This window comes from Triticum aestivum, chromosome 5A, assembly GCF_018294505.1.
Source record: "Triticum aestivum cultivar Chinese Spring chromosome 5A, IWGSC CS RefSeq v2.1, whole genome shotgun sequence".
Taxonomy (NCBI): domain Eukaryota; kingdom Viridiplantae; phylum Streptophyta; class Magnoliopsida; order Poales; family Poaceae; genus Triticum; species Triticum aestivum.
Window position 1 is genome coordinate 477,319,111 of NC_057806.1, and position 25,540 is coordinate 477,344,650.

Genomic DNA, 25,540 nt, shown 5'->3' on the forward strand with positions numbered 1-25,540 from the left:
CGACACTCGATGCCCCCTTGGATGGCGTCGGGGTTGGCGTGTGCAGAATGTTTTGGAGGTCCGAATTTGGGTGCATGATTGGAGCAATGTAGGAAAGTTATCAATGGCGAGCAGTGGTTCATCGAGGCCCTCCAAGGGGTCGAAGTGTAACCTTAACTTCTCGAGGTCCTTTCCACAGAACTCCATGACACCTTGCTTTCTGGTAGTTTCGTCCGGTTTTCACATGCGTACACACTGTAATATGCATGTCCAAAGATATACGTGGATATCGATCTGGAAAAAACATAAGATTCCCTTGCGTTGAAAGTAAAAAAAAATCGACGGTTCTAAAAAATGAACTTTTCCATTGCTAAAGAATAGATCAAGCCTCGATGTTAGGCAAGACCTCCTGGCTATTTACTCATGATGTGGCTGAAAACAAAAGGACCATATTGGCTTCATGAGTGAGAGACATGGTTCGACAATAAGCACAAAGCAATTTTTCATAACCACAAAACAACCTATATTCGATGATTCTCTTATATTAGGTTTGTTTGTATGCCATTGTTTGTGAAATCTTGACGGTGCAGATGACATCGCACGAAAATGTTCATCATGGTGGACACGGCCAAAAAAATAGGCGGTGTTCTGGCCTCATGGTATGGCAACTTATCATAGGATAGATTAAACATGATGAATATGGAGATCTCATGATCATATTGAGTTGATTTGGTTTATGTCCTTTTTTTTCTTTGTCTCTTGGTCTCGTCCTCTAACAATACATCAACAAACGGAAACTCGCAGGGATATCCGGTGTGGGGCACGCACCTGTTCAATCGTATCGACAGACCGATATTGCCTCATGATCCTTAAAGTCGTTGGATCCCGCACAAGAACACAACAATTTTATAACTTAGTAGTTGAAACTTATGATTTTGTCAATCACGGGTTTTAGAACTTACGATTTTGTCTGTTGCTCATATCAAGTCTCGACGGCTCATCTTGTGAAGTGTGGCACCCATTTATTCTTCGAAAGTATGTAATTTCTTTGAGCCCATGTTGAATTTTCTATGAGAAAATGAGCATAAGAATGGATTCCATTGGAATTTAGTTGCCCCTATACAAAATTCCTCTAAAAATCCTACAATCCAAAAGAGATATGCGAAATGTATGTTGTTTAATGGGTGGTACTGAGCGCGCTGGTCCTCTTGGGTCTTAGCACGGCGACTTTCCGACTGTCTAATAGAAGTATAGAACAAGCTTTTGCGCGGCTCCGATGATGAAGGGGTGATGACATCGGCGAGCCTTCGGCTTGCTCTAGTGATTGTGGTCGTCGTTAGGTGGTCTACGGATCTGGACGTAATTATATTTCTAGTGTTCTTTGTACTGCCTTGACAGCTGAGGAATAAATTGAAATTTTTTCTTGAAAAAAGAAAAAGTAGGATGGGTTTTGAGCTACGGATTGTGCTAATAACACCCATCAATGAAAGAGAAATACAGAGAGGAAACGGTGGCCATGGCCGGCGGCATAGGTGCGGGTACCCTAGGACGGATCAAAGCGGTACCCTATCCAGGACGGCACTTCCATCGTCGTCCCGGTAAACATCCGCCATTATAAATACCGCCCAAGCTCTCACTCCCACACGCCTAAACCGCTACGCGTACGCCCCCGGCCAGAACCAAAAGCCCCTCTCCCTTTCCGCCATTAAAATACTCGGGCCGGAAGAAACTCCCCGAAGCACCAGTGACCGCGCTAGGCTGCTAGCTAGCGTCGCGCGTATTGGTGCTGGTGGCATCGGGCTTCGCGCGGCGGCCGCCGGTGTAACCTTTGGGAGGAGGTGTGGGGCGGGGGATGTACGGCGCGCCGCTGTCCAAGGACCTCAACCTGCCAGCCCAGCTGCAGCCGGCGGCCAACGGGGTGCGCACGCCGCCGCAGATGAGCTCCCCCGGCCTGCTGCGGTACCGGTCGGCCCCGAGCGCCATGTTCGGCGACGTGTGCGGGGACTTCCTCCCGGCCTCCGCCGGCGCCGGTGCCGGGCACCGCCAGGGCAGCCCGGACCACGCCGCCGACACCGGCTTCGCCCGCTTGCTCTCCGGCCACCACCACCAGCAACACCACCCCGAGATGAGGGACAAGCCTCCCCGCCCCGCCGCCAGCCACTTCACCGAGGACCCCGCCGCCGCCTCCATGGCCTCGCAGCAGCAGCAGCAGCTCATGTACCAGTCGCAGCAGCAGATGGCCGCCATGGAGGGGCTGTTCCGCACGGCAAGCTCCGGCGCCACGGACCCCGTCGCCGCCGGCAACGACAGCCTGCTCCGGCAGAGCAGCTCCCCCGCCGGGTTCGTCAACCATCTGAACATGGACAACGGTAGGTGCCTTAACCCCTTCCCCATTACGAGCTCTGTTTCTTGGCTCTCGCGCTCGCCATGTAGCGGCACTGCAGCAGCAATCATGAGCTCGCTCGCTAGCTGGGAGTAGACAGCTTGAGTAGCTAGCTGCTTTCCATTTCTGGAACCGTCGCGTCGAGCAGTTAATGGAATACTGGTGCTACTCCACTCCTAAACCCCGCAGGCTACGGGAGCATGCTCAGGGCGGGCATGGCCGGCGCCGGAGGAGGAGGGTACAGGAACGGCGACGCGCGGCTCAAGGGGCAGCTGAGCTTCTCGTCGCGGCAGGGGTCGGTGATGTCGCAGATCTCGGAGATGGTCGGCGAGGAGATGGGCGGCGGCGGCAGCAGCGGCGACGACGAGGCCGGCAGCAACGGCGCCGGCTACGGCGGCATCCCCGGGTACCCGGTGGTCGCCCCCTCCGCCGCCGCCGGCTGGGACGAGCCCTCGCCGTCCCCGTCGCCCTCGCTGCTGTCGTCCGACGGCATGTCCGGGCCGGCCGCGAAGCGGCGCCCGCGCGACGGCGCGGCGCGGCAGGTGAAGCCGCAGTTCAGCCTGCCGGCCGGCAGCAAGCCGTCGCCGTCGCCCGAGATCGCGGCCATCGAGAAGTTCCTCCAGTTCCAGGACTCGGTGCCGTGCAAGATCCGCGCCAAGCGCGGCTGCGCCACCCACCCCCGCAGCATCGCCGAACGGGTCCGTATACTCAGTCCACACAGCTCACCACCATGTCATGCCGTTCACGTCTGTCTCGCCGGCCGATTCTGACGCCGTGGTGTGCGTGCAGGTGAGGAGGACGAAGATCAGCGAGCGGATACGGAAGCTGCAGGAGCTCGTCCCCAACATGGAGAAGGTAACCAATCAACCAAGCAATCAACACACCGTACGGCACAAACGCCGAGGCCGTGCCAGTGATTTGTTTAACCCATTAGTAGTAAAAACCGTGGATTAGTTCTTTCCCCCATTTGGGCCGCGCGCCACGTACGGGAGGACCACGACAGGCCGTGACTGATTTTTACTCGCTCGCCATGGCTGCAGCAAACCAACACCTCCGACATGCTGGATCTCGCTGTCGACTACATCAAGGAGCTCCAGATGCAGGTCAAGGTACGTCGTATGTATTTATTTATGTTCAGATGATGCTACACTTTCGCTTCCTTCCAAAGGTGAGGATGGATAATGCGGCGATTTGCGTCGCTGTTTGTGCGCGTGGAAGCTCGCCGGAGATGTTAGGATCAGCCGGCTCTGCCCTGTGAACTGGGGCAGGGGCAACTTTAATTAGGCCCATATCCAAACCGCACACGCAATGGATGCATGCCGTAGATCCTAACAAACAAATTGACCAATTAGGAGCACCTTTTTGAAGTTTATCTGCCGACCGTTTTGAATTTTCTCCAAGTTAGTTGCTCATGGCGTGGTCTCTGCTGTTGATTTTGCCGCAGGCGATGAAGGACGGCCGGGCGAGCTGCACCTGCGCGGCGGGCAGGCCGCCGAGGAGCTTCGCCAGCTGACGGGCCATGCTCGCCGGCGTCCCTTCCCTTCACTGCACGTTCGCGGGAGCGGAAGTGAAGACCAATGGCATGCTGTCATCGATCAATCAATCAACCATCCCATCATCAAGCCGTAAGCAGGAGATGTACTACATGAAGGTCATTGAAAGCCCGCCGAGGCCACGGGCCCCACGTGTCAGCGGCATTTGCCTTAGCTCCGTGGCCTAGCTTAGGTCGTTCATCTGTGAGGTGTACATATACGTGGTAACCTGCAATAAAATCTCACTCACACGGCTGATATGATATTCGTTCTCTCTTTGATTTCACTGGGGAAAAAAGTGTTCCTACGGGGAGGGAGTTGAGTTTGTGGCGTCCAGAGCGCGGGCGCGACCGCTGAGGCCGACCGATCTGGCTTCCCGTGACAGCATCATGCGGGGGCGGGGGCGGGGTCGGCTGAGGTCGGGTCCGGTGAAGAACAGACCGAGGGTTGGGTTCGGTGCATGCATATGTATGTATGCCGTCAGCGGTCGCTGTCTCATGGCCCTCTGCCGCGATCGTCGATCCGCCACCGCCTCCCCCTCGGCCGAAAACCGCGGGCGCTCGCGTGGCGGCGTGCCTCCCGCCGCGGGTTGCGTGGCACGGCTGTTTCCGCGCGCGGTAGTGAAGGCGCTCGTGGTCCGCTCCGTTGCTCGGCCGGGCTGGATTGGATTGCAGGTTGACCACAAAAGGCCTAAAAGGCCCCTCCCTCTTTTTTGCGGGATTTTATTCTTGCGAAAAAGATCAGATCTATTGTAGAAAATTTACGCGAGGTACAAATCATCTCAAACATAACAAAAAAATAACAATGAGATTTTGAGGCCAACGACGACCACTGCTGCCGCCAGAAACGAGCCGCCGGCGTGCCGCTCCTTTATCGGAGCCGGCTTGACCTTGTCGATAACAACCGAAAAGTCTTTGTGCACGTGCCCCTAAGGACTAACGCCATGAGGTTGTAGTCGTCGCATTGACGCACCTGACATCAAACCTCGCCACATGAACTCCATTTTTTTGCATGATGGCAAATTTACTTAATGCACCATGGCGATTTCACTCTCAATACCTTGGCAAATTTAATTCTTATACCAGGGTAAATTCTTTTTTCATATTATGGCAATATTTTTTTATTCCATGCGACCATGGCATTTTTACTAATGAATCATTTTTATTTATTTATTTATTTATTTATTTATGTAATATAGCAAACTTACTTTATGGACTATAGCAAACTTAATGTATGGACTATAGCAAACTTACCAAGGCAAATTTCTTGTTCCGTATTAGGGCAAAATTATTTTACATACATGGCATTTTTTCCTTTTATACAAAGCATAAAAATTTATAATAAAAATTAAAATTGCAATTGTTAATATGCAATCTTGCCATGGTAATTTGGTTCATATTTGAATACGGTCGCTATAGGTTATAGTTCATTGTGCATTTCATGGCTGCAAAGTTGTGCGGATTAGTCATATGGGATTTTTTTCCCTAAAAGGTGTGTCTCATACATCATGACAAAATATCAAAACAATTTTTTTGGAATACTCACACCACAAATGTATGAAAAATTGATCTTCATAACATATTTGCCTTTTTTAAAATGGTAATTTTACTTTTATTGGCATGACTATTTCTTTTATTTGCCATAGAAATTTTACTTTTATCACCTAGGTATTTTTATCCTCATTGCCATTATGCCATGGCAAATTTATTTTGGTCACTCATGTGAATTTTATTTTGCCTTGGCAAATTTTAAATAATGGACCATGGCAAATTTACATTTACATTTCATGGTTCATGGGACCTTGGTAAATTTACTTTATGAAACATGCAATTACTCTCTTCGTTCCTAAATACAAGTCTTTGGAGAGATTTCACTATGAACCATATATGGATGTATATAGATGCATTTTAGAGTAGATTCATCCATTTTACTCTATATGTAGTCCATAGTGAAATCTCTACAAAAACTTATATAATGAAATCTCTACAAAAACTTATATTTAGGAACGGAGGGAGTACTGGTGAACTCTATATGGTACACTTGTTTTGATGGAAAATTTTACTTTCATGGTACATGGGACGTTGGTAAATTTACTTTATGAAACATGGCAATTACTAGTGAACTCTATGTGGTACACTTGTTTTGTGTTTCTACATGATGCCAAATTTAATCCACATTTTTTGTTGTCTTGATGTTTATAGTAAAAATACCCTGCAATGGCAATCCTCATTGGGTGCCACCATGTAGTACATATGCAAATTGCAACGATTCTTCTTCTGGGCCATTTTGAAAGAAAAAAGGTTGACCATGGGAAAAAATTATTTTCCTTTTTTGTGGGCGATTTCGTATGAGACCCCGACGTCAGTCCGATGTGGAGATGTGCCGATCAGTCCGGACGTTTGAGATCTATTTGAGAAGTCTGTCTGAGTCGAATTTACGTGACCAGAACGTCCAGTCGGGCGTTGGATACGACCTGCAACTTGTACCCTACACGCCGAAATACCGGGCTTGGCCGAGGGGGGGCCGCACTCGGGCCCTGTTTGGTTCAGCTTTTATTAACGGATTCAACTGTCGTGCAGCAGAATCTGAATCAAAGGGCGAAACCAGCAGAATCCGATTCCAGAAATCCGCTGCTAAAATCTAAACCAAAAGCGGAAGCAACCTAGGACGTGCTTTCTCAAATCTGATTCCAGTGGGAGACAAAATCTGAAAAAGCTGTATCAGCTGGTTTGCGAAATAACCTACATCTTTTTCACGACCTTAGTGTGCACGGTCGGCAGGTAGCAGAGACATGAACGCCAGTGATCGGCACTCTCCGCCCTCTGCACCGCTACAGACCGACGGGAGGGCGCGAGGCGCCGGCGATGAGATGACAAAGGTCACAGAGGTGACAACACGTCGGAAAGATCCGGCCACAAATCTAAAGCGCGCGCCCGGACAGCATACCGTCGGGCCAACATCACCGCGAGCTAGCTACCCCCGGCGTATCTTTCGCAGCGTCGGCGTCGCTTTACGGTACGCCGTCACCGGCCGCTCTTTTTTGCTGCTTCCCTGGCCTGCCCGGAAAGGGAAGCTAGCTATCCAGCGCGCGCGCCCAACGCCGGCCACAGGCTTCGTGGTTAGGCCAACTCCACCGCACGACCTTAAACGGATGTCTGGATTGGTCTGAATCTGTCCCTTTAAGGCGCCGATGGGTACGCCCGTGTCCGGCTGTGTCCATTGTGTCGTGTGTGCGCCCATCACGCGGCCGCACCCCAAATCGTGTTCGGGGCGGACGGGATTAAAAATAATAATTAAATAACTAAAAAAGCAAATAAACGCATTTAAAAAAATATAAAACATATATATGGATTGGCCACAAAACGGCTCAGTTTCAACGGCCACTTAAAAGGCCCAGATTCATAATTGACATAATAAGAAAATAAAAAAAACTCCTCCCGCGCGCTCCTGCCGCGCCCGTCGGTGCCGTGGCCGTCGCCGTCTTCACTGGCCGCCGGTGTCGTCGTCGTCGCTGACGAGGTCGACGTACTCCGGCGGCGTCCAGAGGTGGGCCGGCGGTGCGTGGTGGACGGGGGCAGGCTGGACGGTCGGAGGTGCCTGCACCACCTCCACCCGCAGCGACGCCTCCCGCTCCGGAGTGGGGCACCAGTTCACGCCCAGGTCGGCGGCCATCTCCGGCGCAGTGCACGACCAGCCCCACCCCTGGCCCAGAAGCTTCTCGAACGCGGGCGAGTCCTCCTCCATTGGCTCCTCCTTGGCCTCCACCGTGACGGCCGCCAGCTGCAGCTCCGGGAAGGCCACGTCCCCGGCAGCAGAGAGGGCCATGGCCTCCTCCAGGCAGTCCCACTGCCGCTCGTCGTGCGTGTTCATGGAGTCGTCCATGACACGCTGGAGGAGAAGGGCCTCCTCCTCCGCTGTCATGCGAGGAGGGGGAGGGGGCGACGGAGACGGGGAAGGCGACGGCGTGGGCGTCAGGCCACGCACCCGCGTACGCCCGCGCGGCTCTGCACGTGGCCTCCGCGGCCCCGACACGATGCCGGCGAAGTAGGACGCGCGCCGCACGTCGTGCTCGTCTTGAAGCCATGTGTCCCAGAGCGGCGAGTCGGGGGCATACCTGTGGTCGTAGTACAGGTCGTCGGGGAGGAGGCGGCGGCGGCGGTTGATCTCATCGCGCCGTGCACGGCCGGTCGCCGGCACTGGCGGGATGGGCACCCGGTCCGCGGAGAGATGCCACCCGTTGGGGAGGTGGGCGTCGCTCCACGGGACCGGCGTCCTCGTCTCCCAGTACCTCCGGCACACGTCCGCGCAGATGTACTGCCGGTCGCGCTCGCCGGAGGGCCTAGGGGCAATGGTGAAGGGGGCCGGCACGGGGGCCCGACGGGAGGAGCGCGGCGGAGACGCGGGGGCCCAACGGGAGGAGCGCGACGGAGACGCGGGCTCCTCCTTCTTCACGGAGCCACGGCGGCGCCCCGAGGAGGAGCCGGCCTCGCGGTCGTGCTTCCCCTTGCCGTTCCAGAAGCCCATGGCGAGGTGGGCGGCCGGCGAGCTCGAGGAGGAGTCGGGCTAGGGATTCTGCGTTGTCGGGGTTCGAGGAGGCCGCTGGGTGGCGTGGGGCAGTGTGGACGACGATCCGTCCACGCTTCCCACTTAAAGAAGGACGACAACTGATCGACGTGCGGATGACAGGTGGGGCCGTCCGCTCGTGCGTATTGATGTGGGTGGGTGGGAGGTGGGCGGCCGCCTGCCACGCGGCCCCGACACGGACAAGCGCGCGTCCGTTTGGTGTCCGCCGCGACCCAAACCCGGCGCAAGTTTGCGCTCGAAATGGGTCGGCCCGGACATAAAACGGATAAGATGAGTCCGGATCGTCGCGCGCTGGGCCGCCTCATTTATTCGTTTTACCCCAAATAAACGAGGCCGAACAGAATAGAGTCGCGCGGTGAAGTTAGGCCCTGTTCAGCCATTCTTCGCGGAGCGGAGCGCGCGGAGCAGCGTTTAATCAACTCCGCAGATTATAACTGGATTGCCGCTCCGCTCCGGCGCGGAGCCGCGGAGCGGAGGGAATCCGAACGCGGCTTTAAGCTAGCAGTAGCACACAGTCATGCGCGTGTCTGTGATGGATGTGCGGCTGTGGCTTATCAACGTCAACGTTTGTCTTTCCATGGATGGACTCGGCTAGGAGACGGACGGTTCGTCGAGCTACTGCCTACGAGACTAGAGTAAATTAACAGTAAGTAGTGCTGACTGGAGTAAAAAAATGTGACGTTGTCGCGAATCCGTTATCTTCTTTTTAACCGAGCTAGCTAGCTCGTGCTATGGTCCATTTTAGCTGAGGCCCCAGCACCGGACGTAAGTTCTGCCTCAGTATAGCGGACCTCAGCTATCTCTCTCTCTCAAAAAAAAGAACCTCAGCTAGTGGCCCCCCTTCCCTTCAAACATCCGGACGGACAACTTGAACACAGCTCAAATAAAAGAAAAAGGCCACCCAACAAAACCCTGAAATCCAGCTCAGTATAGCGGACCTAAAAAAATAAGTTGGACGGGCCAGAGAGCACCATATTTTTTAAATTCTAATAAAGCATATATACTACTCTCTCCATCTGTCAAAAACGTTCTTATATTATAGTATAGGATGGACGGAGTATTTCAGAAGATATAGGCACTACGGGGCTTTTTGGTTTTAGGACTAGCATTGTCATACTTTGCCACACATTTTTGCCAAACATGACTAAGGTTAGTTCATTAAAATGAGAGCCACAAGATGGCAAGCCTAAGGGAATCTTGCCACACTTTTTGTGTGTATGTCATGTGGGGTCCAAGTGTGGCTTGCCTAAGATGTGGCTTGAACCAAACACTCACCTAAGTTGGTCAAACTTGCCTAACCTTAGGTGTGGCAATCTTTGGCAAAGTTAGTCACAAACCAAACAACCCCTACATCTTTCTGTCACATTCATTGCAAGATGAGCAGATGCACATATATACATACATATATACTACCAAAGACCAAAATAAGCCATGCCATATGACCGAAAATGCATAGGAGCTCTCGGGTGCTACGTCCCCCTATATTCAAAAATATTTTAGTAATTCAAAAAAGTCAAAAAATCCCGAAACTTTTTATGGAATCAAACATGACCCGGTATTGCACTTGTATAGAAAGATTTAAATATGAAATGACTTTTATTTTATCCGGGGTCAAAGATTTCCCAAAAATGCTAGATACAAATACTATTTATGCTATATTGTCGTCATAAATTTGTTTTTTTTTGCCCTGAAGTCAACGAGAATTATTCCTTGGCCAAACATTTTATATGAATACAACACCTAGTCATATTTGGTTCACAAATATATCCAAGATTTTTTTTGGCTTTTTTTGAATTATTAAAATATTTTTGAATATAAGGGGGTGGAGCACCCGAGTGCTCCTAATCCGCTTCCGCCATATGACCATCTATATACTACTACATATCAAAATAAGCCATACCATCTGACCACCAGACAAGGTTGCGTGGAGTTACGTACTACAAATCAGCTTTCCGTTCCTTCATGCATTTGAAATCTTCAATGCTATCTTCATAGCTGTACTTCTTCAAAATTTCACCCTCTATGTTAGCTAACAAGTTGTTGGCAAGAAACTCATCCTCTATTGTATTGCACAACCTTGTTTTAATGATCTTCATACTAGAAAATGCACTCCCCACACACTCCTCTATCGTGGGATTGGACGGCTAGGTGGGGTCCCTTTGTTGGTAGAGAGAGAGAGAGGGAGGGAGGGAGGGAGGGAGGGAGATGACGTGGGCTAACTGCAATAGAGAACCGAGCGACTATTTTTTTCCTTCCCAGGAAATTAGCTGCCGTTACCATTGGTTGTAACAGAAGGAGAGAGGAAGACATGCATGCCTCACATTTATGGGATTGCATGCAAAAGATTAGACGCCCAAGATTTTGGGAAGGAGGGAGTAGAATATTTCGACTTGAAAGTAATACTCAACACTACATGTCGTCGATGTAGAGCTTGCCGCGACGACTCTAGGTCATCCGGCTGATCACATATCCCTTGATCCCTGGAGCTTCCTTCAAGAATTCAAACCACTGTGCGAAAGCCCCACGGTGGGTGCCAACTATCGTGGTTTTGTCATGACAGATGTCTTCGAAAAAGGACCTAGTGTGAGGCCATCACAGCTAGGTAGTACTTTGAGTGAGGTTGATCGGAATCGAGAGACACGGGCTTACCCAGGTTTCCCCCTCACAATGAAGGTAAAAGCCTACTTCCTGCTTGATTGATTATTGCTTGAGATCTTGATTACAAAGGTGCGACTTTGGCCAACCTAGTACTCGAGAGCTTGTAACTTAACTTTTTCGCCTCAGGAGCTCCCCTTTATATCTAGGTCGAGACCTTGAGGTCACAACAGAATCCGGGTTGTACTGCGACCCGTGTCTTAATCTATTTCCTACTCATCTTGTCTCTCAAGGAAGGGAAATTCCTTATAACTTCCTCCTTAAGCCGGCCTGCCAGACATTGGGCCATTAGCCGGCCTCCTCTTCCAGTCGTCTCCTGGGCCTTGAACTATGACCCACATAATGAGCCTATTTATGAGCGGCCATATGATAACCAGGTCATATCCTGCCCGGGCCATATCGTGGGGTATATCCCCAATAGGGGGTGTATGTGACATCCCTGCTTAACAAAAATGACGACTACTCATATAAATAAGGTGCACCTTCTTTTTAGGGAGCCCATCCAAAAGAAACCTCAAAGGTGAGCATGCTTGGCTTGGAGCAATTTGAGGATGGGTAGTTGATCACTGATGCACACGGTTGAGCACAAAGTGCGCGGGAAAGACTAATGTTGGTATGTGGGGCTAGTCTAGATCTCAGGTGCAACGACTAGGAACCGGTGGGTTTGGTCGGTACGTTACACCTAAGCACGTCCATGTGGCACATGCCATCATGTCTAGCATATCTACCTCTCTTTGCTACTCAATTTAGCATGAGCATCCGACGTAGGCCCGGAAATAGAAAAATTGGAAGATGTCTTGTAACGACAGAAATTAATAGGGGATGAAACGGATATGAAATACATAATTTGAGCCCAAGAATTGAGCTACAAACTACACCACTGATTCCATATCTTAATACGGCAAAGTTTTGATCTGACGTGATCCTTATAATTTTGTCTCACTATATGGTTGGCAAGATGTTTACTTTTGCCGATTAACATGGGGTTTCTTTGGGAGTTGCTCGACGCGTAATTTTTAGGAAATCTAGAGATAGTATAGAACCGCCAAAAAAGTAATGTAACTAACCTGTTTGTTCCAAGTGGCTCTTGTGCTCCTCGAACCATGTCTCCCTGAGGTATGTATGTGTTATATGTGAGCTAATTGGAAAGGACTATAAGTCTATAAACACATGTTTCGTGCCAGTAGCAAATTTGACCAATGCCACAATCGCCACAAAAGACTTAAGTCTGCCAAGTGTGAGTGCTACCCAAAAAAACTTGTCCAACCTGGATGGACGGATGGACCATCTTGTAATCTCCAAGGATTGTAACCTATGAAATTTCATCAACCATGTAGAGGGCATATGACTTTGGTCAATTTCACAGGTTGCAATCCTTTGGTCATTTTTTGAGATGATTGTCCATTTGGACATTCTTTTGGATAGCACCCACATGGTAGCCCTAAGTGTTTGTAAACACCATAATTTCACAGGTTGCAATCCTTTAGAAGTGACGAATGCACTATTTTTATCCAATCAACTGGAAGGTAGTATGCTAAATTTAGTCTATGCATGCATCGGACCAACCAAAGAAAGACTAATAACTAAAATTCCCGTGAATGAGCGCTCTATCCTCTTCACCTCACATTATCATACATAGGACGTTTTTTTTTCCTGGTTAGATCTCATGAGCTATGAATTTATGCTATCTGAAGGTTCTAAATTTATGCTGGGTCCATGTGTATGCTAATTCATTTCCATTAAATAAACTTAGTAAGAACACATGTTGCGCTGTCCCTCTCTTTCTATATATATACTCTACTCCCTTCGTCCCATAATATAAGAGCATTTTTGATATTAATATAGTGTAGAAAACGCCCTTATATTATGGGACGGAAGGAGTAGCATACACATGGATAAATAGTGGAGTGGAGTGGGGTGGAGGCCGCGTCCTTATATATACTCTACTCAATTTCTTGCGCGTTGATTCTAGTTATAGTTTATAATAACATAACGACCATGTGGAGTGGAGGCCATGCTAGCTGAGCTCCGGCCGGTCGAGCCTCGACGGATGCGACACGATGCTACAGTACGGGCCATCACCATCCGCACGTACGGGCGAGGCTTTCCATTCTGCCATCGCGCTACGCCGTGCAGCGAGCCAGCCAGCCACCACCGGTCCACCACGTACGGCAACGTCGGCACCAACCTACACTGCATGCACTACCACGCGTAAATGGAGGGACGCCGCATTGCGCGGTCTGTGGTCATTGCCATCAGCAGCGAGGAGTGAGTGCCGGGCGCTCTCGTTCCGCTGGTCCTTCCTCCACGAGGCCTTGGCTTCCACGGCCAGGGAGACGCCGGAGGACCACGGCGGCCGGTGCATGCATGGACGGGTAGCGCTGTAATGGTGGCTCTGCCACTGCCGCTGCGCCGCGGTCCAGCGCCATTGATCGGTGGCTCTAGCCAGCTTCCCTTGGATTGGATGCGCTCTCTCCTGCGCTAGCTCCGCCCGGTTTTTCAACGTACGGCGTACGGAGGTGGGCGACGGGCCGGCCGACGTACGCACGCGCCCGCCGGGCGCCGGCTCCACTACCACTCCACGGCGTCAGGCTGAGATAACATGCACCGTTCGATCCGAGTGGGTGGACGTTGGCAGGCCGTTCAATCGGGCCAAAACCGTCCTCTCCGAATGTTGTAATCGAGCAAGCGAATGCCACAGGTGCCGGTTTGGTACATGGGCAGTCGATTCATAGCATTGCCGTTCTAATTAGAGGGCGATTGTGCTTCCACTCTTCTTAGCACTCTGCTACGGCGAGGTCACGGGTTAATGAATCATCATCAGCCCCTATAGATTGCACGACAATGAATCGATGATCCGTCCCGTGCGTTGTCTTTTGTCCAGACTCTAGAAGGCGCCGTGGCCAGTGCAGCGATCCCATTGTCTTTTGTCTTTTGATCCTCTCTCAAGGAGTGGGAATGGCGATCGGATGGGGATAGGTTTGGCCCGAAATAGACACATGGTACCACCTCGATAAGAGCCGGCTGTGCGCACGAATCGGTAAATCGGCACGAGCGTGTTCACAGGAACAAAGGTGGGCAGGACGGCCGGATGATCGAGCAAAGCACTGCAACAACAAGAGTGGAATCCAGTTAAAAGTTGGCACGCCACTAGGTACTGTACACCGCATCATCGCGGGATGCAATGTACACTACTACTGCAGCTTTGGCGGCACAAAGGGGGAGGGCTGCCCACATGAAGATACCCCAGCCTTGATTGGGGAAGGAAGGAAGGAAGGAAGCTGTCGCGCAGATCTGGATGGAATCGGCTTGATCGCAGGGTACGTAGTACAGAGCGGATGGATGGATGGATCATGGTGATCCGGCCAAGATGCAGCCGGTACCTGCGCAGTTCGTCAATAATGCCTCCCTCCCTCCACCATGGGGATCCTCCATGTGAAAGCTCTCGAGATCCTGTGCAGAGTGCAGACCAACCTCATCTTCTTCCATGCTCTCCGTGTCCATGGTAGAATCTGCTCCGCACTCACGCCGACTTCATGGCAGGACCAAAGCGGGCAATTTTTCTGAAATAGCATTATAACCAGAAAAGAGCGAGTAAGTATGGATTTCAGAAGCTTTGCTCTAGGAAAAATTTCAAGTCCGAGCTTTCGACGATAATATATATTGTACTCTTCCCGTCAGCCACACTCTGAATTTCAAAAACCACCGCCTGTTTACAGAAAAGATCATCAGCTGGACGTGCTATGAGTTCTATGAAAAACAGTCAGATCAGTCCATGTTCAGAAATACCAGCAGAATATGGTCAAAAGGAAGCAATACAGCACAAGCTGATTCAGGGATCCACTAGCGCCCAGCGTAGCGAGATTTCCCGCACTACTCGCTCAGATATAGCCCCAGTCCCACTGTTCCACCTTACCCTTCCTAGGACTCTTGTCAACTTGCCCTTCCCACTACTCACAGGTATATGCGAGTCAACTGCAGAATATTCATCCACCACTAGGACTTTCTTCAGGCTCGACCCTTGTGAGTTTTGACTACCCACCAGACACTAGTACAGCACAGGGCGATACAGCAGAAATCATCATACTGTTTGCGACCTCCTCTAACAGGATATGGCCACCTTTAAAAAGACCGCCAGCATACCTGAGAACAAAATCAAAGAACGAGTTACCGTGGATGAAATAATCCAGTTCCCTGTCATGGGTCAACATGAATGATAGATCAAGTGAAGGCTAAAAATAAACAAGTGAAGGTTCTAACCAGAAGAATTGAGCTGAATACTTTCTGAATCTGAAACAAAAGTGCCGGGTTGTTGCAACTGAATGTTGCATGGCCTGAAAGTTTTGAAGCTTCCAGTACGTACAAGCGCCCATAAAGGATACAGAGGTTTGCAGATGGGCTTGACTGTTATAAGCACATCTTCTGCCAAGGTAGCTGTATATGTACCCACCACTTGCACAAAAGGCAAAGAGCACTCACGAAAAGAGTTAGAGTAACAGTGGAAATGCCACTTCCAAAGAGAGGTGAAATGGGTACTCGTTATGAATGTACCATCCATAAATCTTGTATAAACATCAAGTTTAACCATTTGTGATCGAAATTTCATTCACACAACATTCAGAATTGAGCAGCCCATACGAATGACTCGGTAGGTTCTAAGTGATTGGAGCATTAAAATAGGACAGCCAGGTGCACGCAGCTCCCGCTTGCGCAGGGTACCGGGAGAGGTCCGACCACTTTGGGTCTTTTGTACATAACCTTCCCCAGAATTTCTGCAAGAGGTTGTTTCCAAGACTCGAACCCGTGACCTCATGGTCACAAGGCAACAGCTTTATCGCTGCGCCAAGGCTCCCCTCTAAGTGATTGGAGCATTCATAGCAAGAATTTCAACTTTTGTGCACCAACCAACCTAACACAGTAACACCATCCTCCAACTCAAATAGCGCCAAAAGTTTTTCTTTTCCCTTTTTTGGTGTTGGGGAAAGACGAGTGCCAAAGGATGGTAGGAGGCCATCTCAAGATTCAAACTGTACAATCTTGTCACTAGAAGTTGATTTGCAAAATTTTAGATGACTAGCATATTCATTTACATAATCACAAAACAATGCTGTAGGAAAATTTCATCGAAGGAAAAATAGTGCAGTGTGACAAAAATTGGAGTATCCCTAACATAGTAAACATGGTAAGTAAACAGTTTCCTCTAAGTACATGCAGAAGAACATACAATTCTATAGCACATTTTGCAGACATACTATTCTATGGCAAATTCTGCAGACACCTTAAAAATCATTTATCTGTAACCCATCTTCATTTTACAACTGTACATATGCAAATACCTTAAACAGATTACATCTTCTAAGCAATACCAAAACTAAAAGGGACAATTACAGTTCCACATGTACCTTTTTTTTTTGCCGCAGTGAACATTAATCCCACCAGCTATAGAAAAGAAGTTCACATTCAACAGATGCTAAAATAGTCTGCCTTCTCCTCAAATATTCAGCCCATTCCCCTTTTACAATCTCATCAGTGTCCATACATAGTTAGAAATAATTTGCTTTCTCATTTAGTATTCTTGATTTTACCAATGCAAACATGTAATAAAAATGATGTCACAACATAACTTCTTTTCCTAACATTCCAACATTACTTTTAGTACTTCCAAGTGAAAATTAGGTGCAAGCCTGAGACTGGATATTTGGATCTCATCATCTCAATGCAACTGCAACAAGCTGTATTCATCAGAATTAAAAAATTAATGCGCAACATTTTGACCTCATAGTTATCAGTGCGACCCATATCGATCGCTACCAGTTCAAGCAAAAGCAGCAAGGATTGACAGATAACATAAATCTTTGAACTAATTCAAAGCAAACCATAAAAAGCACAAATTATTCCATCACATTTCATAGATACAGATACAGGCAACAGCTAGAAAACATCACCAGGAAGAGATCCATCCGAGAAGAAGGAACCTAGATCAGAAGTAGAGCCCCATCTGGACGTTCTTCTCCACGAATCCGCACTTGGCGTAGAACCCCCTCAGCTCTGGGGTGCAGTTCAGTATGACCTTGTAGCACCCCCTCGCCCTCGCGTGCTCCACGAGGCGGCGCACGACGCCCTCGCCGAGCCCCCGGCCGCGCGCCGCGGCGTCCACCACCACGTCCTCGACGTGCCCCACGGTGCCGCAGCGCCGGATGAACTTGCGCTCCACGAGCACCGCTCCCGCGGCCGCGATGCGGCCCGTGCCGGCGTCCTCGGCGACGAGGACGAGGTGGTCGCCGCCCAGGGCCGCGAGCTCCGCGAAGCGGGAGCGGAAGGTGTCCTCGGTGAGGGGCGCGGAGGGGGAGAGCTGCGCGAGGAGGTCGCAGAAGCCCTTCGAGAGGTCGCCGAGCTCGAGCGGTCGGATGCGGTACGCGTCGGCGTCGGCGTCGACGCCGGCGCCGGCCTCCGACGCCGTGGCTGCTTGCGGTTGTTCCATCGGCGTGCCGTCTGACGACTTCGGCCAGCGAGATGGAGGGACGTCAAATAAGGCCCAACTGGTGTTAATTGGGCCTTAGTAGGCTCATGGGCGAACTCATGTGGGCCGGATCTACAAAGATTCGCCCGTTACGCGTCGCCTCAAATTGGCATTTCGAAAACCACTTTCCCGAAGGCACCCGCCCAAAGCCCCAAACACAGCCGACAAATCCCCAAATCGAAACGCGTCACGTCGCCATGGTCGCCGCCCCCATCCCCGCCGCCGGCGAGGCGACCCCGCCCCCGGAACCGCCCCCGTCCCGCGTATCCGTTCGTTCCTCCTCTTCTTCCTCCCGGCGCCGATGCGCCCTCTCGAGCCGTTTCCGCGAGCCGGCGAGCCCGCGGCGCCACGCGTGGGTCTCCCTCCAGGGCCGCCTCGTCGCCGCCGAGGAGGCGGCGTCCGCCGAAGCGGCCGCGCCGGGCCTAGCGCCAGATGAGGCGACGGCGTGGGAGCTCTTCAGCCCGATGCACCGCGTTCTCCTCGTCGCCACCGTGGCGGCCGCCTCCTCCCGCTCCCACGCTGCCCGCCGCATCGAGCAGCTCCAGCGATCGATCCATTTCAGGGTTTGCTTCTACTTATCTCCTCCATTCCGATCTTATTTGGATACGCAGTGGCCACCATATGCTATCAAATGTGCCCGTGCTGTTTAAACGAGTTACTATTTGAGATCTCTTATTATATACAGTACTAGGTGATTGGGCTCCACCTCCACTAGAGCGTTGCACATTTGTAGTATATTGTAGCAATACTTTTTGTTCAATTTTTACCTTGTTGAATCAGCAATACAAGTGAATTGGCAAAGTAATGTTTCCATTGTGCAGGATGAGGTGCTGCAAAGCATGCAGCAGAAGCTGGATGATCTGTTGGGCGAGATGCACTCCCTGCAACAGCAATATGTCAAGTGCGACAGCTTCATTTCCACCCAGAGTGAAAAGGTTGAGCTGGTGAGCAGCAAGAAGCTAATGGATGAGGAGGGAACCAGATGCTGCGTGTGCTCACAACCAGTGACTGCTGCTACTCCTTACAAGACAAAGGTATATGTTTACAGAGAGTATGCTCCCAGCGGTGCTTTTGTCTCCCTTGTATTCTCTTACGCTGGACAAATGTGCAGGATTTCTGTGGAATGGATGATGCAAAGAGCGATGTAGTTGATAGGACTAGTGTAAGTCTTGTGGATCATGAGGAGCGCCGGATGTCGGATCTCTCAGACATTTGGAGTGTCGTATCCTCTGTGGATAATCATTTAAACGGGGACAATCAGGTAACTAAGAATGTACTTTTCGGAGGCGGAAATACCCCTTTTGTGTTTATATTCATTTATGATTATAGTTTGTCCTGGTCATATACACCTGCATGTTTCCATGGCATATGTATTTTTTATGCTAAATTCAAATGTGCTCTTATCATCATTCTTTGATCAATGTTTAAACACAAAAAATTGTTAGTGATATCACTGGTAAATTCTATCCAGCTAAGTTCACTGGCAGCAGAACAAGAGTTGTATAACATTCAGGAGTGTGAAGAGAAGGATGCGATTATAAAGGAACTGACTGCAGCTGCACATACATCTAGCACTGCTGATGCCAAGGTATGCCTTATCTCAATGTTTGCATGCTACTTTGTGGGTGGCGCATTCTTACAACATTTTTTCTCTTTTTGTGTGTAGAGAATTGCAGAGCTGCAGGATATTCTCAAAAGGAAAAACATGGTGATATCCAAACTGAAGAAAGACATGTCAGCTCTGAAGCAGATGGTAAGCAGTTATTCTAGGTTCTACTGTCTGTATATTGTTATTTGTAAATTATTATTTTTTCAGGTGAAATGCTGACTTCTCATGTCTTTTTGTTTGATAACAATAGGTTGTTGAACTAACAAGGGCTAAAAGAGCATCTTCTGTCAACTTAAATACAGCCTGCTCTGAAGTCCCAGTGATGTCAAGCAATATTTTATATGATATGAGCAGCACTAGCCCATCATCATCGGATTCTGAGTCTCTTGTAACAGCGAGAGAATACCTTAATGTGCAGCTCACTGACGGCACTCCAGGAGACTGTGAATCCACAGGAAGCTCTAGAGTATCAGTGCGAAAAACATCTCTTCCTCCAGCAAAATCATCAGTGCGCTCGACTGTCCCACTCAAAGAGAAATGTTTAAATCCAAAAGTGGAAACAAGTTTCGTTGGTAGACAGAAGCAACTTATATCCTCTAATGGAGACTTTAAAAAGACTAGACGACAAAGTCACCAAGATTCAAGGAATAAAGCTACAAAGAGATGGATATAGAATCTGGACTGCGAGAACTTATTACCAGGTAGGTACACTGTTTATGCTTGAATTCACCTCATCTCATTATGCCACGAAGTTTATTGAATATCTTACGTCAAAGAAGAAGAAGCAACCTATCAAATATGCCATTCTGTTCAGTTCATCTTTTTGACGGGTTCTGTTTAGTTCATCTTTGTTGAATGCATAATTCTTCTCCCTCAATTCATTTTTATATCTATTCTTTTTGTGTGTGGCTGCATCTTTGTAGTTGCCACCCTTCATTAGTTTCTAGTGCTAGTCGTCACTTAATCTTCCACTCAGAAAAAGGAAGGTGTATTTAATCTTACCAATTAGATACCCTTTTTCAAGACCGTGAGAATCTAGCACTTTGATTATTCTGTCAAATGAACACGTTGAACTAATTGACTGAGCGAAATGCCTAGACCCTATCCCCTGATACTCTGTGCATCTCCTTCCCTGATGCAATTTTTAATGTCATTAGCCGCCCTGTTACACAAGCCCTTTTAGGACGACACTTCTATGAATTCAATAGCCGCACACGTTCCTTTCTTGTTTGCTCACCTTTTATGTAAGTGCATTCTACTTCTTTGGTAATGATATCCACTGCATAGTGCTTGATGTTACAGCCAGTTATCTTCATTCCCCATCTTGCTGCAATAGCATGTAACAATTTCCTCTTGCAACTTCTTTAATTAATTACATCCATTTTTTTACATTTCAGATGAGGAAAGGAAGTTGGTTGGTTAGGATAGCCTGTCAGGGTGATGCTTCCTAGCTCCTGCTGTTGTCCGGTGAAAGAAAATGGATGCATGCGATGCAAGTTGCTACATACTTTAGTTATGTCTGTCATGGAGCCAACCAATCCATGATCTAGGCTCGTCATTGGTATCTTCTCCGTTGTAAAATATGTCATTTGGATCTCAACAGTCTGCATCTCCCTGGTCCTGATTCTTGAACCCATCGTTTATAGTATTTAATTACTGGATTAGTTTATCTGACGGAATCTCGGACCTCGTTTTAAATTGAATGGTACGTGCATCCCCATTCCCTAATGTGGTTTCTGGTTCCCCGTAGCAAAGCTGTCATGGTGAAGTTAGTTGTCTAGTAATGCTAAGAATTTGTCTGTCAGGGTAGCAGGCACCAATAATTGTTCCTGCATTTTGTCTACGTGACAGAATTATTTCGGGATACACATATCATCTCCTGTTTAACTATATTCATTGGCTCAATCCAATTCGCGGAGGCTAGATCTCAGGTGTCGATATGGTGGACGGTTGTGCATAGTTTTACAGGGTTGTCATACTGAAACAGAGCAACGGTCTCGTAGCAGTAGGACACCGCCGGCTGATGCTGGCAAAGTCATAATCTGGACCTGGGTTCACATGCTCTTTGTAAATAACACGAAAAAACTTAAAGATACGATTCGAAGACTGTAGAAATCATAAGGTCGTACTTTTCGCAACAAGTTACAAAACTTGCAATGAAGTTTGATCATTTGTTGAATTTATATAGTGTGCAAATGGTCATGTGTAAATTTTGAATGCACATGCTTGTATCCATTCTTGCACCATTTTTTCCGGAACCTCAAATAATGCGATTTTCGCTAAAATTTCTAGCAAAGATCATGTAGAACCAGGTTACAAATACCCCCTTAGTTGATGTTGTTCCTTTTCAATGCCCCACAACAACCTTTAGACTTGTGGAAAGGCCTAAGGCCATATATTAACTATCAAATACTCCCTTCGTCCGGAATTACTTGTCTTAGAAATAGATGTATCTAGACGTATATTAGTTCTAGATACATCCATTTCTATCCATTTTGGCGACAAGTAATTCTGGACGGAGGGAGTACATCCTTACAGAAAAACAAAACGAAATCCGAACCTTTAGGAGTGCCAAAATCCTCTTCCTCTTGCATCCACCGGCGGCGCACTGTGAGCAAAACTTGTTGCCGCCTCTGGGCCTCTGTCTCGACGGAGTAAACTTTTTTAAACTAAGGAGCTTGTAGATGCAACGGACGAGAGGTCATCGATGTATACCAAAAGACGTCGGCAGCCATGATTTGCGTAGCAAATTGCTGTCCTGGATAAAAAAACATCGAGAGGGCCCTCGGATATTGCTGTCCTGAATAAAAAAACAACGAAGAGGGCCCTTAGATACCCCCAAGACCACGAGCATTGGTCGAACCCAGATGAATCCACTAGTGACCAAGACCGGTGTAAGGGCATATTTATCCCTAAGGTGTTTTGGTGATTGATGACAACGCGTTTGCGGACTAATCGTGTGCCTTGAGTATCCCAGACATTTCATCGCTAGGCACAAGACGGTTGGGTGCCCCTCGAAGACTATTGAAGACGGTGTCTTTTCTATGTTTCTTTTTGGTGGATTTGAGTCGTAGGAAAGCCGTACTATTAAGAGGGGGTCCGCGTCGGAAAGGTTTGGGTGGAATCATCATGTACACGTCTCTTTCTAGTCCCCTCCTTTTCCCCTGGAGCTTCCTCCGCTTTCTCGCCTCCTTGGTTCTGGCTGCTGGGTTGGCTCGCGGTAGTACTGCTCCCAGGTGAGCGGTAGTACCGTAGGCACCAGCGGTAGTACCGTGCGGTGGCGCGGTAGTACCGTAGGTGCCCACGGTAGTACCGCTCCCCTGAAGCTGCACTACCGTTGCCCACCAGGCTAGTACCGCTTCGTCGCGGTAGTAGGGGCGGATGTAATTTTTTACATCCGCACCTACCGCGGTAGTACCGCTTTCGCTCCACGGTAGTACCATGCTATGGTGTCAGGCAGTAGTACCGCCCCTCGGCAGTACTATTGTGTCCGGTTTTTGCTTCTTCCGTTTCTTTGCGGAAGTAGGCACGGATGTTTCCTCCCCCCTGGCTAGGGGATTCCTGCCTTGCGGTAGTACCGCCCTCGCGGAAGTACCGCCCTCAGCTCCTGCGCGTCAGATCTGACCTTGCTGTTGCTGGGGTTGCGGCAGTACCGCGGGCCTGTACGGTAGTACCGCATGACCGTGCGGTAGTACCGCTTGGAAGCAAGTGGTAGTACCGCGCGGCCCTGCGGTAGTACCACTGGCCGCGGGCTGGTAGGTGGATAACGGTTGGATCTTTGTCCCACACTATATAAGGGGTCTCCTTCTTCTCCGTTGACTCATCTCTTCCAACCATAAGCTCCGTTTTCGCCCGATCTCACTCTCTAGCCAATCAAACTTGTTGATTTGCTCGGGAGTGGTTGAGAAGGCCTCGATCACACTTTCACCAAGAGAAATTTGATTTCCCCCACTAATCCCTTGCGGATCTTGTTACTCTTGGGTGTTTGAGCATCCTAGACGATTGAGGTCACCGCGAAGCCATAGTCCATTGTGGTGAAGCTTCGTGGTGTCGTTGGGAGCCTCCAATTGAGTTGTGGAGATTGCCCCAACCTTGTTTGTAAAGGTTCGGTCGCCGCCTCCAAGGGCACCAATAGTGGAATCACGGCATCTCGCATTGTGTGAGGGCGTGAGGAGAATACGGTGGCCCTAGTGGCTTCTTGAGGAGCATTGTGCCTCCATACCGCTCCAACGGAGATGTACTTCCTCTCAAAGGGAAGGAACTTCGGCAACACATCCTCATCTCCACCGTCTCCACTCTTGGTTATCTCGTGCCTTTACTTGTGCAAGCTTATTTGTATCATATCACTTGCTTGCTTGTGTTCCTATCCTTGTTGCATCATATAGGTTGCTCACCTAGTTGCGTATCTAGATAACCTACTTTGATGCAAAGTTTAAATTGTTAAAGAAAAGCTAAAAATTGTTAGTTGCCTATTCACCCCCCCCCCCTCTAGTCAACCATATCGATCCTTTCAACCGGCCAGATCTAGGAAGATCCGTTGGAGACACGCCTCCACACTTCGTGAGCCAAGCTCGATGCGGAGTTGACGCGATGACTAGAACTCCGCATCCAAGACACACAAAATGCCCACTCAGATCTAAAGGAATCCAAACGGCGTAGACACTGCCTCATCGATCCAACACCAATAACAGTGAGAGCCGCCATAACTAAGAAACTTCTGGAGGAACCTTATTTGTTGTCGTCGGACCTACGGTCATAAACAAGCAAAGACCCAATTGAAAGAACTTAGACTGTTGGACAGGCATAGGACAAGATCCCTGGGTTCCCCTCCCTCCCATCGCCGTTGGAGCATCCAACGGTGGTGAGGGAAAACCAGTGATGCTAGTGGCGGGTCGCCCTCTCGCTTTTCTCCTTTCTAACATCAAGTTCTGGTGGCTATGTTAGATGAGTCTTTGAGCTTTGTCGTCGGTCTCATACAAAGATCGTAAATGCTCAGAGTTTACCTCGACGGAAACTATATAACTAAATAAAAAATTGTTTAAAAATATATAATAAGCTTTACATGGGTTAAGTTGGCTCGCGGTCGGCTCTTCACCTCTACAAAAGAAATGTGTGGCGAGAAGCAACAACCAATCAGATGGTTGATGGTATGCCCTCACCACTAGCTGACCATGGATCCATCCTACCTAGGTATGAAGTTAAGTGTGGTTTTTCCTTTCAGTAGGAGATGTCATATGATCGGTAATTGGATGTAGGAGATGTTTCATCGGTAATGGGACCTCTGCACTCCAATCTTTAGTAGGCGCTAGACATATCCACAAGAGTCTTATCGAGCTATATGAGCTCAACCTCACGAGGTTTGGGAGCCCAAGCCCACCGTATCAAACAAAACCTAGATCAAGTTCGATCTCAGAAATCTGATTGGGCTTGAACTTTTTTGACAACATTACGGTCAAGCCAGATCATTCCATAATCAACAATCAAGGGAAAATTGGAAAGTAATGCAATTATTAATTTTGTTTTGTTATTCCAAGATGATTGAGATATAATATTTATGAATGACCATTGAGACGCCTTTTGGGAACTGATCAACTAGAGTTTACATTTTGTGCAAGTGCAAATGGATAAGAAAACAATGACCTCATGGCTACCATGAATTGACTTAAAAATGTAACATCCCAAATTTTTAATTTGAAATGTTATACAGTAAAACATCTTTGCATATCATATTTTATTGCATTTTGGCTTGATCCTAGAAATTCTACACAACTCAAGGACCCACGGAGAGAGTTGGAGATTTCGTTATTTTCATATTTGAGTTTTCTCAAATTTTGAAAGGAGGATCATTTGGTTTTGATTATTTTCCTTTCCTAATATTTCAAAAATAAAAATATATGAGAGGAGATAAAATGACTTCTCCAAAATAGATGAAATAAGTGGAAAAATATTAAAAACCAAATAAATATTTTATTTGGATTTTATTGCAATTTTATTTGAAATAGAAAAATTGCACGTTTTCAAAATTGTCTTTTAGGGCCAAGAAAATGTTCATCTTATTCTAAATATTTTATTTAGACGGTGAAAATTTATTTTGGCATTTTTAGATTTTTATTTTATTTCCTAGGATGTATTTAAGTTTCGGCGAAATTATTTAAAAAATCCGTTCGGATCGACCGGGCCAAAGGCCCATCCGCTCGCTGCCTCGCTCGCGCCCGCCGTGGCCGAGACGGACTCCACCGGAGTCCGGGAGTCCGCCGCCGCCCCGGTGCTCCCTTCCC

General features: G+C 48.7%; 3 protein-coding genes across 3 annotated transcripts; 2 read left to right on the forward strand and 1 right to left on the reverse strand.

Annotated features, from left to right (window-relative positions):
* The first annotated feature begins 1,608 nt into the window (after positions 1–1,608).
* On the forward strand, positions 1,609–4,159 carry LOC123104162 (transcription factor bHLH130). The gene is made up of 5 exons (XM_044525923.1): positions 1,609–2,348; positions 2,552–3,060; positions 3,152–3,217; positions 3,403–3,471; positions 3,807–4,159. Exons 1-5 carry the CDS (start codon positions 1,832–1,834, stop codon positions 3,873–3,875), a joined length of 1,230 nt encoding a protein of 409 aa, XP_044381858.1. The 5' UTR covers positions 1,609–1,831; the 3' UTR covers positions 3,876–4,159.
* A 12,687-nt stretch (positions 4,160–16,846) lies between these two features.
* On the reverse strand, positions 16,847–17,614 carry LOC123104164 (glucosamine 6-phosphate N-acetyltransferase 1). The gene has a single exon (XM_044525925.1). It carries the CDS (start codon positions 17,612–17,614, stop codon positions 17,114–17,116), a length of 501 nt encoding a protein of 166 aa, XP_044381860.1. The 3' UTR covers positions 16,847–17,113.
* Positions 17,615–17,700: 86 nt separating this feature from the next.
* Positions 17,701–20,976, forward strand: LOC123104163 (uncharacterized). Its single transcript, XM_044525924.1, has 7 exons — positions 17,701–18,216; positions 18,475–18,687; positions 18,765–18,914; positions 19,125–19,241; positions 19,320–19,406; positions 19,513–19,963; positions 20,660–20,976. The coding sequence occupies exons 1-6, from the start codon at positions 17,701–17,703 to the stop codon at positions 19,933–19,935; spliced, it is 1,506 nt and encodes a 501-aa protein (XP_044381859.1). The 3' UTR covers positions 19,936–19,963; positions 20,660–20,976.
* Positions 20,977–25,540: the final 4,564 nt, after the last annotated feature.

Excerpts from the sequence above, each read along its gene's own strand:
- LOC123104162 (XM_044525923.1), top strand. The coding sequence starts at position 1,832 with ATGTACGGCGCGCCGCTGTCCAAGGACCTCAACCTGCCAGCCCAGCTG. Across the intron at positions 2,349-2,551 it reads CCATCTGAACATGGACAACG|GCTACGGGAGCATGCTCAGG; the intron begins GTAGGTGCCTTA and ends TAAACCCCGCAG. Across the intron at positions 3,061-3,151 it reads CCCGCAGCATCGCCGAACGG|GTGAGGAGGACGAAGATCAG; the intron begins GTCCGTATACTC and ends GTGTGCGTGCAG.
- LOC123104164 (XM_044525925.1), bottom strand. The coding sequence starts at position 17,614 with ATGGAACAACCGCAAGCAGCCACGGCGTCGGAGGCCGGCGCCGGCGTC.
- LOC123104163 (XM_044525924.1), top strand. The coding sequence starts at position 17,701 with ATGGGCGAACTCATGTGGGCCGGATCTACAAAGATTCGCCCGTTACGC. Across the intron at positions 18,217-18,474 it reads AGCGATCGATCCATTTCAGG|GATGAGGTGCTGCAAAGCAT; the intron begins GTTTGCTTCTAC and ends TCCATTGTGCAG. Across the intron at positions 18,915-19,124 it reads ATTTAAACGGGGACAATCAG|CTAAGTTCACTGGCAGCAGA; the intron begins GTAACTAAGAAT and ends AATTCTATCCAG.